Source organism: Ciona intestinalis, chromosome 10 (assembly GCF_000224145.3).
Source record: "Ciona intestinalis chromosome 10, KH, whole genome shotgun sequence".
NCBI classification, from domain to species: Eukaryota; Metazoa; Chordata; class Ascidiacea; order Phlebobranchia; family Cionidae; genus Ciona; species Ciona intestinalis.
The window spans coordinates 4,713,676-4,731,183 of record NC_020175.2 but is presented as its reverse complement, the minus strand read 5'-3'; the positions used below and the strand labels follow the sequence as shown (position 1 = coordinate 4,731,183).

At 34.3% G+C, this 17,508-nt stretch overlaps 1 protein-coding gene across 5 annotated transcripts; it reads right to left on the bottom strand.

Moving 5' to 3' along the window:
* Window positions 1-852: 852 nt before the first annotated feature.
* LOC100185948 lies at window positions 853-17,298 on the bottom strand. Of its 5 annotated transcripts, none has more exons than XM_009861774.3 (42): window positions 17,197-17,298; window positions 17,052-17,125; window positions 16,749-16,855; window positions 16,535-16,601; window positions 16,255-16,326; window positions 15,863-15,957; window positions 15,437-15,524; window positions 14,972-15,088; window positions 14,782-14,853; window positions 14,589-14,671; window positions 14,333-14,406; window positions 13,950-14,021; window positions 13,204-13,754; window positions 12,803-12,917; window positions 12,437-12,540; window positions 12,242-12,327; window positions 11,777-11,886; window positions 11,490-11,541; window positions 10,838-11,047; window positions 10,372-10,468; window positions 9,670-9,827; window positions 9,267-9,443; window positions 9,013-9,120; window positions 8,551-8,695; window positions 7,946-8,149; window positions 7,397-7,612; window positions 6,762-6,975; window positions 6,273-6,421; window positions 5,648-5,781; window positions 5,307-5,436; window positions 4,764-4,915; window positions 4,277-4,384; window positions 3,952-4,056; window positions 3,485-3,692; window positions 3,070-3,203; window positions 2,818-2,922; window positions 2,366-2,579; window positions 2,121-2,252; window positions 2,004-2,039; window positions 1,527-1,780; window positions 1,359-1,444; window positions 853-1,154 (listed from the first exon to the last, which is right to left on the bottom strand). In XM_009861774.3, exons 2-42 carry the CDS (start codon window positions 17,089-17,091, stop codon window positions 992-994), a joined length of 5,544 nt encoding a protein of 1,847 aa, XP_009860076.2. In that variant the 5' UTR covers window positions 17,092-17,125; window positions 17,197-17,298; the 3' UTR covers window positions 853-991. The 5 variants fall into 5 exon arrangements, with proteins under 5 accessions (XP_009860076.2, XP_018669255.1, XP_026692041.1 ...); XM_018813710.2 differs by having other exon boundaries at window positions 15,863-15,954; XM_026836240.1 differs by having other exon boundaries at window positions 17,055-17,125.
* Window positions 17,299-17,508: the final 210 nt, after the last annotated feature.

The window sequence follows — 17,508 nt, the reverse complement described above, 5'->3', positions numbered from 1 at the left end:
ACACATACGCCCACAATGGTAGCAGCGAAGAGCCTTGAACCCAATTACCTCTTGGTTACAGGCTGGCGCGCTAACCACTTAGCCACGGCGCGGGACTCAACATTTACTTATAAGAGAACATCTTAATTTGCCACAAAAACTGCAACAACCGTTTAATTTGAAAACTTAACTTGAAGAGAAAACACATTTAAAAATAAAGTTTCGCATTTAAAAAATAAACTTGAAATAAAACAATAATGTTTTGCTATTTATAGATATTGAAAATTTGATATTTTGTTTGCAACATTTGCACTTTAAATAAAAACATATTTATATTAAATGAACGGAGACACATATAGGGGGGTAAGATGGACATTTTAGCTATAACAACACTCTTTTAAAGTGGTGAGAAACATGTATATATATGTATCTTTAAATATTCTTTGTTTGCTAACCAATGGGACAGGAAAATGAATGAAAACATGTCCCATATTACCCCAACCTATTATATATTTAAAAAGTAGAAAACAAAGAAATGAAATAACAGTATTTATGTTTCTAAAGCACTGGGTAAAGTGTTAATTTCCTTCTAAATTGTGAGGCTCATATTGATAGTACAGCGTGTATAAAGATAGAAAAATAAACTTCTATAGGAAAGGATGGAAAAGTAAAGTTTGTAACCTACAGCCCACAGTGGAATTTGTATTAAATGAACATATTGGTATATTTTAACACAATGATGCAAAGTGTTGTGTTTTGACCAGGGTTTCCAAAACAGTGTGTGTTGAAATGTAGACTCAGAATTGTTGTATCATTGGCTCAGGTGTGCCGTGAAATTTTTACCCTTTAACTTTAATTTATAAAAAATTTACAGCATGTGTTGAGTGAAAATTAAAAAGTGTGACGTTTAAAGTTAAGGAAAACCTGTTCGGAACCAAATGTTGGTTAAAATGCCGCATATTACCCCAACATCGAAGCAAGTAGGATGTATATAGAACTTAGATAAGAATTGTCAATTTCTCCATTCAGTTGCACGTTTGTGGACAATTTGAACAACAGATCTGGGGTTTTCAACTCGGTGGAAAAGATATTTGCAAATGTCGTGGGTTTGTGATATTGTTTGCGTGCGCAGAATGTAACATGACTCATCAAAATCCTTCTTTTGACGAGTCACACTGCAGAAACAAGTTTTGTAATTTGATTTATCTAAAAATCTGTAATGCACAAATTTTTTATTCACAGTGTATATCAAGTGTTATGAACATAACTAATTAAGCCTTACGTGGCGGAGCAACGATATTCGTTATAGCACAGATTTGTAATAACAACTGTCGTTGCCCCAGCACACAAGGATTACCATTCATTTATTCAATACCCACCCTCCAATGATTGAATCAAATAATAAAAGTCCGTTCTCTCTCTGTAGCAACATTACAATGTTTGGACCACTTGTTAAATATTCAATCTGCATCAAATCACATTGTGTTGTAAAATGTCTTGTCCAAAAATATATATATATCATTTGGGTTATTACACAAAGCACTCACAATCTCTTGCTTGTTAGTTGCGAACTTCCCGGTCATTTTATCGCAAACAACTTGTGCTTGTTTGTCGCGAAGCCACGACATTCGTAAACAACTCAATTCATATCCTTCTGTGATCAACTTTTCCAGCACATCAACATATGATGGTGTGCACACTTCCCCTGCCCTGTGTTGCTTAGTGTTATGTGGCAACACCAGCTTCGAAGTAAGCACAACACATATCGGTTGCAATTCCATCCCACTAAGTCCACGACTTTCTAAAATTTTTAGCAGAAACAACTTAATATTTTAGTCAAGTTTTACTTAAATTTTTAGAAAATATTGAATTTTATTGTCAAAATTACTTTTAAAATAAATAAAAGAATAAAGAAATATAACAAATGTAAAATTGGTGCAGATTTTAATAGCTGTCCGTTTAATTCAAAGCCAACAATGAATTAACTTTCAAGTTAAACTGAAGTATTTTTCACCCAAACCTACCTTTTTCTAATTTGATTTCTCTTCCCAGCATTTTATCTGATAAAGAAAAAGATGTTAATTTTACCGTAACCAAAGGTATTACATTGATTTCCTTATGTTCATAACACATTAACAAACCACAACACATAATGTAGTCCTCAGCTGGAGTGGGGACTTGTTCCATTTTCAACTCAACAGTTTCGTTGCAGCACAAACCCTCATGGAAGAATAACTTCTGTTCCTCACAAGCTGATATGTATGTCTCAGATACTGTGGATGTAATTCATTAACTCATGCTCACTGTCGAGTTATAACATGGGTGTCTTCTTATACACCAGGCACACATGGTGTGTTCATACACCTCATGCCCCATGCCTACATACCATGGACTGCGTTGGAAAATTCATCAATTCCGAGTTCAGCTCTTAAAGTCTTTGTTGAGTGCCCCACCATGTGACCAACCTTCCGAGCCTGTAGGGGGTCTTGGGGACCAGCGATATCAAGAAGTTTACGAACTGCGTTATGACGAGATAAACACAACACTAGTGTGGGGGAAGATATCATGTTACTGATGAAAACATTGCGTTCGCCAGGCATCTGGTGAATATTGAAATTGGATGAATGTAAATTATTTTATCTTTGCCTGGACGGATGATTACAGTAGTTATGATACAGGTGTTATGTTTCATACACCTAGTGCCCGCTTTCAAGTTACCAAGTGTGTAACTTTGTGGGAAAATGCATATCTGTCTACAGCTGCAAATTTGGACATTTTTATCAGGTTTCAAATGTTTGTTTTAATAAAATCTACATCAATTAGATTGGTTTATATTACCTTTTCAAATTTTCTAGGAACGATTTGTAAAGCCTGGTCCTCAGACATGAGCGTCATTTTAGCAGCAACCACGTTGAACCCTTCGTGGTGAATTCGACGAAATATCTAGGTAAAAATTCTGTGTATAAATCATGCTTGTGTTTTTTTTTTGTTTCAAAAACAGACAGTTAAATTAAGTTTTCCAAACATTCAAAACTAAATTTTGATTTCTAGTTACCTACGCATACTTTGAACGCGATACCTTCAACTTACTTTGATTAAATGTCTTGGAAAAGCATCTGGTTTAATGATAAGTATAGTGGTGAGGGGTTGTGGCCATGCTAACATGGAATCAATAATTGATTCTTCTGCCGGGAAAGACATTGAAGCGTTGTCCTTTGATTTTCCTGTGTTAACAATAATAACAAATTATTAGTAATAACTTCAAGGTAATATTTGTTTGGAAATCGAACTGGAAATTGACAGAGAAAACTGGAAAAAAATTGAAACGGGTAAAATGCAACGCGTTGATCAACCAGATAACGGGTAAACTGATGATTACACTAAAACTATAAAGTCTATGTTTAGCTGATAAGACTTAAAAATCCTTTTATTTCATTTTGCTCGCGACGAATATTGACATTTCAGAGAAGGTAAAATCCAAACATTCAACACTGTAGGGCTGTACCATTTTTCTTCTTCTTCTTTGAAGACTTGCTTGATCCGTTTTGTCCCACCACAGGATTAGTGACATCACCACCCCCCTCCTCCCCATCACTACGAATGCAGTTTGCGATGAGGTATTGCGCAATCCTCGTTGGGGGAGGGAGGTACTTAAGCAACGGGCGACATCGGTTGTCCGAAAATAATTCTTTGTCCGAGAAAAACGTTTTTATCTGGAAAGATAGTTTTATTAAAGAATTTGTTATGTTTGTGTCTGTTGTATAAGATTGCACTCATTTTACAAATTGACAGTGAGCATGAGGTGTACGATACACTATATGTGTCTAGTGTATAAAAACATACTTGTTATAACTCGACAGTGAGCATGATGTGTATAAAAACACCATGTGTGTCTGGTGTATAGGAAGACATCCATGTTATAACTTGACAGTGAGCATAAGGTGTATGAACATTACTAAAAACACCAAATACCTGTCGATAAGCAATCTCAGTAGTTGAAGACATGAGTTTGCTCGTATCATGAATGTTTTCTTTACTTGGTTTGTCGATAGTATTCTGTAATACTTCACGCAACACCTGTTATTACGGAAAATAGTTATACATCCTCAGCGTATTACACCATAAACTTAACATGTAATTCAAACAGTTATAGAAAAATATTATGTTCTGTTAAACCTGGAACAAAAACAGAAGAACATATAACACGCTTATTAATAAAAAAGAAAAAAATCATGTTTTGGAAAAAGGGCGTTCATATTATATAATATAAGTTGTTATATCTTAAGATTAAACTCACTTTAAAAGCGTTCACTCTCCTTAATACACAAACTAATGCAGGCGAATGTTGGATCTTTCTTATAGTTTCACCCCAAAACTTTGTTCCGACTTCAAATGGTGACAATTCCTTTAAAACAAAACAAATATGTCAATGAGTTAGTATCGGCATATTATGTGGAAAACATTGAAAAGTAAAAATGCTACTTTAGCTTGTTAAAAGTGTCTTTTTTTATCTTTATTAGGTGTGAAAACTCCAATTTATAATAGGGGTGTTCTGTTTCATACATCTCGTGCCCTTTTACAAGCTACCACTTATGTACCTTTGAGGGTGATTATCAGGCAACTCATTAGTCAGCACTGAATTGTAGCATTACCGTTAGTGTCTTGCCAAGTGCACAAGCCAACAATGGTAGCAATGTCAGGCTTTGAATCCGTTACCGTCTAATAGTTCTAACCCTCATACCATAGCAGTATAAAACATTTAAACACCGAGCTAATAAAGTTACCTTGGAATGTTGTGAAGAAAGTGAAGGAATGAATTTAATTCCAAGAATTTCAAATCCATGAAATTCATTTAGGATTTCACATTCATCCGACCGTTCAAAATATGCTGACTCAGCAGTTTCACCGCCAAGATAAAATTCGCCATGTAATAGTCCTGGAAATATTTTAAAACAATAAGCATTTTTTGTACTATGTTACCGAAAAAAATAAAATACGGATAAAGTGTTTTGAGTGTTGTGTTTTGACTAAAATATTTTGAACTATTTCAAGAAGACCAAAGTTACAATTGATTTTGAAATGATCTATTGGAATATATAACAACCATACATAATAGCTAATGAATAAATTAATGTAACTAGCATTATCCCAGCTTTATCGAGAAATGGCAGTCTTTAACATTGGTGTTGTTTAAAACAAGGACACATACGCCCACAATGATAGCAAGGACAAGCCTTGAACCAGTATCCTCTGAATTTAAAGAATGTGCTCACAACTACTTTGCCAAGGTCCCCGACAATGCACATTATATTTTATATACAACTTACTTTGTAAAATGCAACCAGATTGTTTCATGATTGGTCTTCCCACCAAAGACAATACAACAACTTCCTCTAGTTCAGGGTTGGAGTAAAATACACGTGGGGAGTTGCCAGTGCTTAGCTCAAGCTCTGGTGTCTATGAGAAGGTGTATGGTTTATCTATGGCTTGTTATATAACTTAATATAAAGCTGTTTAGTAGTAAACAAATTATATTTAAAGAACTATAACCATACCCTTACAATTTAAACTGAGAGTTCAGGAAATATGAGATATTATCTGATTATGATATCCATTTTACCCCACAGTACTATACAGCTAGGTATGTAACAGATTAAACTAGCGTTACCTTGGCCATGTTACCAAGAGCATGTAGCACGGTATCAGTACACACACATGCGTGAAAGCATTGTGAAGTTGCATTACGTAGGTGGCCGTCTTCATTGGGTGGAACCATTCGGTACATCAACTCTGACTGCATACCTAGGTAAGACAATGTTCAGAAGATATAAAGTAAAGCATTTTAACATAGGTGTTTACACCTCATGCTCAATGTCGAATTATAACACAAGTTATTTTTTATACACCAGACTTGCATGGTATATTCACACACCCCATGCTCACTGTCGAGTTATAACATGGGTGTCTTCTTATACACCAGACACACATGGTGTATTCACACACCTCATGCTCACTGTCGAGTTATAACATGGGTGTCTTCTTATACACTAGACACACATGGTGTATTCATACACCTCAAGCTCGCTGTTGAGTTAAAACATGGGTGTCTTCTTATGCACCAGGCACAGATGGTGTATTCACACACCTCATGCTCACTGTCCAGTTATAACATGGACATGGGTGTCTTCTTATACACCAGACTCACATAGTGTAACTATAGACCTCATGCTATATCGATCAAAATATTTTGACCACAAAAATCTTTACTACAAGAAAACATAGAATGAGCTTACTGCATATTAACCCAGCCAGATGAGCCCCTGCATTCTCTCTTGCAAACATGAAGACACTGACAGGACGTAACCACCAACTGTCAAGTTCATAATATTCTTCATCTAATGTAAGGTCAGGGTTTGGTGGTGGGTTGAAGTAATGTAAATACCTGCAATATAACTGTGTTTGGTGGTTGTATAATTACTAATTATATCTAATAGATAAAATAAATGTAACTTATTCATTCATGTATGGCTTGGCAAAGACAGTTTTTACAGCATGGGGGTTCTCATTTCATAAACCACATGCTTACTTGTATACACATCGTGCTTACCATATGCTGGCTAAAAGAAGGCGCGCCAACCATTACGTTATGGTGTTCAGTTAACAGTTCTTTGAGAGATGAAAAAAAATATGTTTGCCTATTTTACACCAAACTACTATATGTTAACTTCCTACTATAAATTGTTTTACTCAGAAATAATATTTTTAGGTAAAAAAATATAAACCTTGTTTGTATTGAAAGTGACGACGTCTTTTTTTCATTCAACGGAATTCGTTTCAATCCTTCTAACCAGTAACCCTGTTCAGTTGCGATGCTTATAACATCTCCAAGGAACTGAGGAGGGAATCGTGCCGATACGATGACGCATATCTTTGTGGGTAAGCTCGTCACTAAGTAACTATGTGAGGGGTGGGTTGGACAACTTGTTGATATATTTCCTGCGGAAAGTTGAGTTAAGTTATTGCAGTGTGTATTAATTCCTGGTTGTAGCCTGTAAGTGGGTCGCCCACTACAGTGGTCCACAAGTCTTTTGACTGGTATTGTAAAAGTTAAATCATTTTATTGCATGCTTACAAAAGTGGTTTAAAATGTAGTTATGAAATTAGGTCAACAAATCTGTGATATGAAATTTAAATTTGGATTGTGGCAAAAGATTCCAAAAGCTGTTTCTATCATATCTACATTTCACACAACTTTTGTAAGCATACAATAAAATGATTTAACTTTTACAATAACGGTCATAATTCTTTGTGAACCATTGTAGTAGGCGAACCAACCAAATCAAATGGTGACCCAGGGGTTGAGAGGCAGAAAATTAATGCAATATTGTTGAATAATTTGTTAAATTATATATCTTACTTATCGGACTGGATGTTGAATTACTTCGGCTCTTTCCTTTATTTTTCCCGTTCGACTTCCCATTGCTTTGTTTTGCGAAGGTAAACTGTTGTTCATGGTTGATAGTTGGTGTTGAATTAATAAAAGGATCTTGTGCGTTCAACCTTCCACCAAACCAAACAACAAGTTGTTGTTGTACCCGTTCCTTACCACGTGGGCAGTGGAAAACATACATTTCTGAAATGTTAACAAATACTGACAAACATTATGTTTAAAAAAAAAATTATTGTTCAATTTTTTTTGTTTAAAATCAGTGTTTGATGATCATTTTTTGTTCTTGTGTTATAAGACTGTCCCTAACTTAACAGGATACACAAAAACACATAAGATATATTCTGTTACTTCTGCTACCAGGCATAATGTAAATAATCATTTAGCGGCTCATCTGGTATAAAAATTTAGTGGGTTTCTGACATTTGGCAAACCCTCATCAGTAAACATTATTTAACATTTAATACCAGATGAGCCGCTAAAAATTGTTAATATATATATAAAACATAAAACTCCTACCAGTTGGGACATCTATATCCCCTCTTCTCTTTGATAATTGTTCACCATATATTGCATTCATTGAACCTTGGTCTGTTAGTCTTGCCAACACAGGGTCTCGCGGACCAATGATGTCAATCATCTTTTTTATGGCTGACTTGCCACGTATTGCCATGGCAACAGCAGGAACTATTTCATTTGAATCTCCACAACTACGGTGAGACACTGGAACATAGATGTTATTGTTATACACAAGAGTATATACAGGTGTATATTATTCTATGTGGGTAGGGTCCTTCAGTGTGGCACGCCAGGGAACCTAAGACTTTTTAAATTATTATCTATATGCTATTGCTGCATATTGTAAGTCTGAATCTTATCGTAATTATATTTATGGGTAACACTTCATCTGCCATACTGTAATATATCATTAGGTTTTGCTATTAATTGTCTTGCCCAAGAGCACATACAACTCCTTTACTAGTCTAGGTGTTGGGTAATGAACCAACTCTGGCCTAAATCACTAGATGTTGGGGTAATCGGCCAAATGTAGTCTAAATCCTGGCTCCACAAGGACCCCACTTGTATATATAGTGAACATAACACTACATGCACTGTGTACTCACATGTACTTTGTTGAATAAACTCTTTCTTTACATACACAAGCCTCACACCAACAAGGTCGAGGCACGATAATTGCAACCTGATCATGAGATCCATTATACACACAGGGTAGGTCAGAGCTTCACGTTGTAAAAGACAAAATGTGCTCTGTGGAAAAAAACAAAAAGGATTTTTCATCATTTTGTGAAAAAAGTAATCTGTGCCTCGTTAATGACAAATGTGTTCTGCGAACAAGAAATTTTACACTCACAGTCCATTTTATTCCTTTGAATATATTTTTGATAAACACACATAAAAAACCTAACGAAGGTGCCAAATTTTTAAAATACTGCGATAGTTGGACAAGCACTTCTATGAAACATATTTGGTTCCAAAGTTTAAATATTGCTGTGCAGAAAATTCTGAGGTAGGCCATCCAGCCTTGCCACCCCAGGTTTGGCGCCTATGCTTGTTCACCAACTTACTTCTAAAGGTATATCCTTATCACAAGTTGGTCCCAGGTTATTTTGTTCATCAGGTTTAATCAACTTCCAAAAGAATCCAGGTTTTCTATTCAGAGCTTTTTGTATCAACTGGATGAAATTGGAGAAAAATAAAATTATTCAAAGAAAAAGAGATATATTTTAAAAATCAATTAATATAAACACATATAAAAGTACGTAATATATTATAAGAGATATTTATATACATAAGACATATTGATGCAGCATTATTATACCTGCGGTTCATTTGAAGCAGTGATATAAGTTGACATGGGTTTGGTAGCACAAGATAAATGAGTTTCTTGTAATGTGTATAATAATGGTGACTCTGGTCGTGTGTGCCATGGACAAACCTCTTGTACTCGATTCGATTGTAAGAAATGCCAAACCACTTGTAGGAAGGCATTCTCTTTCTAAACATGGTTGAAATGTGGTTAAGAATAATCTAATCTGTAGCACTTATGGTAGCTTTCCCAGTAGGTGGAGTGAAGCTGCATTTGCAGAATAAAAAAAATAAATAACAAAAATAAACGAAAAGTTTGCAACAAACACAAAAAAGCTTCTTCAGAATACAAAGCAATTCACCATATAAAACTTATTACACAAAAGAATCCAAAATTTCACAGATATGAAGACTACCTTTGGCTTTTTCCTTCTACTATCTGGTTTATAAAAGAAGTTTGGAATAACAACTGCATGTGTGGCGATGGTTTGCGATTCCTCCTGCCATACTTGGTGTAAGGAAACAACATTGAAAGGAACCTCAACTAGGTTTGGTGGGGAGGCTTCTTCATTAGCTGGAGATAAGCATTTGTGATTGAAATAAAGTTATTATTACTACATCTACCCCATACAGGCATACAATATATGGAACTGAGGGTTAAGACAAATACCGCTAGATTGAATTTTTGTGAGACAAATACAAAATATAGTGAGCACCCATGTTATAACTGGATAGTGAGCATGAGGTGTATGAATACACCATGTGTGCCTGGTGTATAAGAGGACACTTATGTTATAACTGGATAGTGAGCATGAGGTGTATGAATACACCATGTGTGCCTAGTGTATAAGAATACACTTATGTTATAACTGGATAGTGAGCATGAGTTGTATGAATACACCATGTGTGCCTGGTGTATAAGAGGACACTAATGTTATAACTGGATAGTGAGCATGAGGTGTATGAATACACCAAGTGTGTCTGGTGTATAAGAAGACACTTATGTTATAACTGGATAGTGAGCATGAGATGTATGAATACACCATGTGTGTCTGGTGCATAAAAAGACACCCATGTTATAATTTAACAGTAAGTATAAGGTGTATGATAAAACTTACACTCTGATAAAATTGGATCATATTCCTCTGGATCAGGTTCAATAGTAAACACATCTTCTCGTGGTGGGTCGTATGGTTTGTCCAAGTTGTCTGGTATCTGGAATATTTGATATAACATGACATAAACTAATTTATTTATTTAAATACGATAGTGAAAATTATTTTAAACTTTAGAAAGAAGAAAAATAGCAGCAAAACGACAGTAGGTAACATGCTATGGGTAAAAACTACTTTAAAAAAAAGTTACATATATCTATTTATTCTAATAATTTTATCTTCACTATCGCATTAAACAAATAAATAAACAATCATGCTATAGCAATTTCATTTTTAATTAAGTGTCATTTCACCCTGATGAAACAATTGTTTTTCGTTTCAAACAACCTTAATAGGACGTCGAAACCTCGGTTTGTCAATATTTTTGCCAAAAGAGCCAAAATAGAAGTCAACACCTGTTAGAACTCACCAGTGCAAACAGCCATGACAAGATGAGTGAGTGAGTTATTGACAAACTGTGTGGTTGGTCAATTGATATAAATCTGTTTCCACCAGAAGCTCGATGCATTACAAGACAACCAGGGCTCGACATTTGGAAAGTAAGCAACACAAACTTGTTGACTTCCTTGGAGTTTATGCTGGGTGGTATAGTGGGTAGTTCATCTTGAAATGTCATGTCCTAAAAAATATATATAATAAAAGTAAATAACAAAAAGATATATATATATATATATATATATAATATAAAAAAGTACAAAAAAATATATGAACTAAAAAAATATATAAATAAAAAAAATAATAAAAAATGAAAGTTTTATAAATACTTTATTTAATTTGTTGTCAGTGCAAATATAAATAACCATATGGTTTGAGGTTCATAAATATGAGTTGTGTATCTGCCTGCGCGTTTGTACTCTTCTGCTGGCTCTAATGTTACCAGCTATTTTTAGTCGGACACTACTATAGGCTAGTGAATTTTTTAGGTGTTTGGAAATCAAGATTCTGCTTAGCAAAGACTGTTCTGTACACCAATTATATATAGAAATTAACTTTAGTTCATGTATAAGAACTTTAATATGATATATAATCTTGCCAAAATATTCCAATATAAGACGACCCACCCTGTCGTATAAAAGAGGAAATTTCTTCATTTCATTTTCATCAATTTCATTTCTGTTTGAAGAATAAATATCATTCATGAATAAATACATAAAACTTATTCATTCTTAGTGGAGAGGCATCGACAGTCATTATAACACAGGTGTTCTGTTTCATACACATAATTCTTATAAGTTAGCGTGTATGTAATTTTGTGTATAACATTTTTTTCCAAATGTCAATTTTATTTATTTTTGGCATTATACTGTGTCATGGCGCAAATGTCATTTTTTTCGTTACTTTGTTTCACCTGAAAGCTTTCTCCAGTGAGGTTTGAACCTTCAACCTTTCCCCCCATGTTACTGTGTTTGTGGTTGCTGATGGTTTGTTGGAAGGTGAAGCAGGAGTTGCAGAAGGTGGCTGGAAAGTAGGTAATTAATTTAAAGCTGGTGTATGTAGGGCATATAGTAGAGTGGGGCAAGATAAAACTGTTTATATTCAGGTGGGGTAGGATGAAACATGTTTTCATTCTTTTCTTTGGCTCCAATTGATAGTAAACTAAGAATATTTACAGAAAAATATATAACTATATCCTCACGGCTCAAAAAGAAAGTTGTTAGTTGTTAAAAACTTATGGGATTTGGGTGCTAACTGTATCCCATCTTACCCTACAGTACTATACATACACTATGAGCTACTCCTAAACATAATCATTATACCTGGAGTAGCAGGGTATTCTCTTTAAACATGAAAAATACAATGTCATATATCTCACCTGTTTTCGTTGATTTTGTACAATAGAAAAATTATCACGAGTTGAATGATTCCAACTCTTCTGTGTTTTTCCATCTGGTTGTGTCACTGTGATGTAACAATGTTGTATATGATGTAACAATGTTATATATGATGTAACAATGTTGTATATGATGTAACAATGTTGTATATGATGTAACAATGATAGAAACATTACCGTGGTTTAGTTTTTCGTCAACAACATTTTTTGCTGCGAGTTTCAAATCTTTTGTTGACAAAGAAAGAAGTTTTTCTTCGGTTGCTCTCTTGATGCTTTCCACACTGTGTAGTAAAAACAATGAATGAAACTTATCCTGGTGCGGCAAGTAACCGATAGTCGTCATAACACAGGTGTTCTGTTTCATACATTTCGTGGCTGCTTACGAGCTACCACATATATAACTTCATGGCAGTATAAATTGAATCATAAAAAATGTAATTTATTTTTCCCCTACAGTTGTTACATTGACAGTCTTGGCAACACAGGTGTTTTGTTTCATACACCTCGTGCCCGATTGCAAGTTACACCAACACAACCACATACCTTGCAAAACAAGTTTCATCAGTTTGAATGCCGGATGTTGTTCGTTTTGTTTTTGTCTCAGTTTTAGCAGACGCGATATTTTTCTCGCGGTAAACGTTCATTTCATCACGGATATCTAAATGAAAAAATGTTTGTTACACAATAAAGTTGTATCACCCTGGGTGCCGGGGTAATGGTCCAACTCTAGCCTAAATTGCAGGTCTCATGACATGCCACGCTGTAGACCCATATAAAACAGAGAACACCCAAACACAGAATGTATATATACCATATGTAGGCCATCCTTTTATTCTATTGTATGTGGGTAAGGTCCTTGCGGAGGCCCTGGGATTTAGGGCAGAATTGGCCCATTACCCCAGGGCAACTTTTTAACATAATATAGTTCAATTCATAAGCTTTACTTTTCTTTGGTTCCTCAGCAAACAGCACCGTTGTTTTCCCGCTACTTTTCTTACGAACCACAGAGTTAGGAATCGCAATGTCAACAATTGGTGTTTTCGCTGACTCATCTTGTTCATGCTTAAGCCGCTGTCGTTCGTAAATTCCTTTCAAATCATGTGACGCATCATCACCATTCATAAGTCTAGTATCATCATGTGAATCGTGATTTCCATTCACTAACTTTTCTTCATGAAACTTCTTCTCACGAACAGCGCGTACTTTTGCCGCAGCTAATTTTCGTAACTTAGTGGTTTTATCTTCAATAAAAGGGTTATTCAAAATATCGTCAATTTTCGTCCAAGAATCTTCAAATTTTTTTCCTTCCTCGAAAATATCCGCAGAGTGATTCATAGAAACATCATTCCCGTTTAAAAGTTTGTGTTTCGCAGGTTTGTTTCCTGAATCCAATTTAACTATCTGTTTTATATTTTCTAATGTTTTTTCATTCCTTACAGGGGCATCTGATGCATTGCTGGCATGGGAAGAACTTTTTGTCACTGACTTTTTAAATCTGGAACAAAAACAAAGTATTTTCAAAAAACTTTATTTGATTTATGACAAAAAAGTTTTATCCTTAATCTATTTTTGGAGCAGAATTTTATCCTTTTTTGAAAAATATTTAGTTGCTGAGAGCAATAGTAGCAGAAAACAAAATAATAACAAAACAAAACTAAATAAGAAGATAAGAATGTAATATGGTTTTTACTGCTTTCTCATTTTCCTCCAGTTTTCAAAATCATCATCATCATCTTCTGTGTCTGAGTCTTCCCACGCCAACCTGATGATAATTTTAGTCAAATGAATTGAATGTAAGTTGATTTATCCGAGTGTGATTGAAAAAACAAGTTGTTATAACATGGGTGTTCTGTTTCATACACATTATGCTTATGAGTTACCACACGTAACTTTGTACATGATTTTTTTTAAAGTGTGCCCTTAGCTAAGAATTTTTGGGTCCTTGATGCTGCTAACATTGCGGGTAGTTTTGTCCTTGAGCAAGACATTTAACATCAATTCCCAACCCAGTGGTCCTTAATGGGTTGTTTGAGTTGTCAGTCATGTAAAAAATGACAGCAACTGTTATAATACCTTGGGCATGCTTGTTCTGGTACTTCCTCTGACAATTTGGTTTGAGGTAAAATGTTTTCGTCTTTAGGATGTGGCTGTTAAAGTAAAAATCACATTTGTAATATCACTCAAATATAGATTATATATATATATATATATACATATACTGTGGGTTTGTTGAGCACCATGGCTCGATGGTTTTGGCACTTGTATCCTAAAATAGGTTGCAGCCAAGGGGTTGAGAAACAAATACGTTTAATTATGACATAATAATCACCTGATTACAATCTAGAATCGACTGGTTAGTTTCTTCATGGCGAAGATCGATATAAATTGTTGTTCTGCTGCTTGATGAAAGTTCTACAAATATTGTTTCAAACGCATTGTAACAACAAACAAATATGAGTGTAACTGCGTTTTAACAATGTCACACAGATTTTACTTTATTACGTTAATTTATTTAAGCTCACCTATTTGAGTAAGAGGTAAATCCGCTGACACACCGCATGAAGATGTGCTTGGTTTTGCTACTTGTGTGGACACTGAAAAAAAATACAACTATGAGAACGGGAAACTATTTTAGATTAAAGCAACGTTTGAGCCAAAAATTAAAAAAAAAAATCTTAATAAAAAGCCAAAAATTAATAAAAAGTCTCTTACCATGTACAGTAGTATCATCATCTGTCCCACAACCCCGACTTTTACCCGCTTGTAGGGAACTAAGGTTTACAAGTTGGTTCATCAACATGGGGGAAACCCCGGTTGCTGGGGTGGCATCTATAACATAATATGTTAAAAACGAATTGATAACATATTGCAGTGATGAATACAACATAACGATGATGTGTGTAAAAGACAAAAAATGTCAAAAACATCACGAATTGTTACTTTTAATAAAAAATTTAATCAATAAGATTAAGTATTAGTGGTGCACAGAGGGTCAGAGGGATCAAAATTCTAAAAAACAACAGTTATTCAAAATGACAAAAAACATTGTTTAAACAGACTTTTGTAAAAATACACTAAGCGAAAATTAAAATGACAAAAGCTATGTTAATGTTCATACCTATATCCTTATGTATGCTTATCTATGAGTGTATGACACTTCTACAATTCACAACTAACCTGATACAAGTAAACTTGATAAGTCTGTAGTTTGTTTATTTGTTTGAAAACCATCAAGTATTTCATCCAAATCAACATTAGTTATCACCTGTGTAGGAATAATGGGTGCTTGAGCAATGATATTTAAAATAAAAAAGCATCCGACAGCTTTAAAAAAATAGGATATAATGATTAGAGGTATAGAGCTTGAGGCTCGACGCTGCTACCATAGAGGCCATTTGTAAATTTGAGCAAGAAACTAAATGGCAGAGTTGTACAAATTATCATTTATGCATAAAAGCAGAGGCTTTAATGGTAACTAATAGGAGATCTTCCCTAGACAGCTCGGCCAAGGGTAGATGCCACGTCTAGGGTTTACATATGGAATATATACCAACATAGATAAAAAATGTATTCTTTTTAGCACAAACAAAATGTAACTCCTACATTTAATGATAAAACAGATTCTTGTTGTTCCGCATCAGTGGAATCCAAATTAATTTCTTCTTCAAATTCAAGAAAGTTTAAATCCTCAGCGTCTGCTGTGTAAGAATGCTCCGTTAAAAACTAGCAATTTAAAAATCAGACCTTAAAATTTGAGGGAAGTTTGGAGCTGAAGCTGCCACAAAGCTCTCTAAAGTAAAAGCAGCAGCTTTGAAATCTGCACTGTTAAAGCCATATTATATTTGAGCATAGATTGCAAAATTCTATTAAAACAGAAAGCAACAAATTAATCTAATAATTAATATTTGCTTTTATACAAATAGTAAAATTTTCCTAATAAATATAACCAAAACTTTAGTCAAATAATTTACTTTGTTTAAATGTATGTTAGTTACCTCTTTCATGGAAAAACTTTGTATTAGATTCCAACATATTTTGTGTTTTATTAAAATTTATGGAAGTTCCAGCTAAAAAATAAAATATTACTTAAAAGTGGTACGACATGGGAACTGAGATTATGGCCAGAGTTGGGCCATTTCCCCGACACACATGGTGCTACAACCCATTAGTGACCGCTGGGATGGAGCAATGTCCACTAAGTGTCTTGCCCAAGGACGCATACACTTAAAAGTATCAGTTCAAGAATTGATAGTTTATTGATAAAACTCGTTTTACCTCCACTTGATTTAAATTTTCTTGTAAAAACTTTTGGTTCAAATTCATCATCTGTGAGGGAGCTTGTCTGGAAATTTTAAAATAATAATTTTAATGTCAAGGGATACTCAAGAATTTATTAAAAGGAGGTCCAGTCTTAACTTGTTTCAGGTCATACATGCACTACTAGCTACTACCCTTATTCGGTGTTATGTTTACAATAGAAACCACATACCTCTGAATCTGAATCAATTAGTGGTAACTGGTCACCAACAGTCGATATAATGGATCCCCACTTGGATGACGAGGTTTCATTTATTACAGAAAACAACTCACTATTATCTGCAGAAAGGAGGAATATATTAACTTTTTATTTTCTGCTTTTGTTTATCCTAGCATGTTTTTGAAATAATGTGCATATTTTTGTCATTTATTCATAAATGTGCCCCTCTAGATTAAATATTTAGTGAAGTATTGTAGTTTTCGCATTTAATTAAAAGCTTTGGTTCTACAATATAGTTAAACAGTGTAGACTTACCATCTTTTACAGAAGTACCGTCTTCGTCAGCCATGTACATAATTGCTTTAACTGCTACCAACAGCTACAATAAACTGTAAATTGGAAATAAATTTGTAAATTGTCGCACTTTTATATTTAAAATGTTACTTTATATTTAACTTACCGTATAATTTAGTACGAAATCCTCTTTTATAATTTCTATAAACGATCCGCTTATAGATCGTCTGAACTATGCACAGTGAATATAAAATCTACTAATTATCTAAGTACTACATAAAATACCATTAGCCTTATTTAATTTAATGGTTTAAACAGAATTTGGAGTAAAATTTGTTGAAATGTGAAAATCATGTTCGGCTCTTAGCGACGACTATAAACAACTAAAACCATTCAAGCGTTAAACATTTCTTCGCTTGAATAACTTGAACAGAAAACGGTTTGTTACAGCATAAACATCGCAAATATAAAGTTTAAA

What these genes read in the sequence shown, in the direction of transcription:
- LOC100185948 (XM_009861774.3), bottom strand. Translation starts at nt 17,091, where the DNA reads ATGTACATGGCTGACGAAGACGGTACTTCTGTAAAAGATG. An exon ending in TGACGAAAAACTAAACCACG is followed by an intron (nt 12,328 to 12,436) that starts GTAATGTTTCTA and finishes GTTACATCACAG; the next exon opens with TGACACAACCAGATGGAAAA. An exon ending in TCACTGGAGAAAGCTTTCAG is followed by an intron (nt 11,542 to 11,776) that starts GTGAAACAAAGT and finishes TTCTTCAAACAG; the next exon opens with AAATGAAATTGATGAAAATG.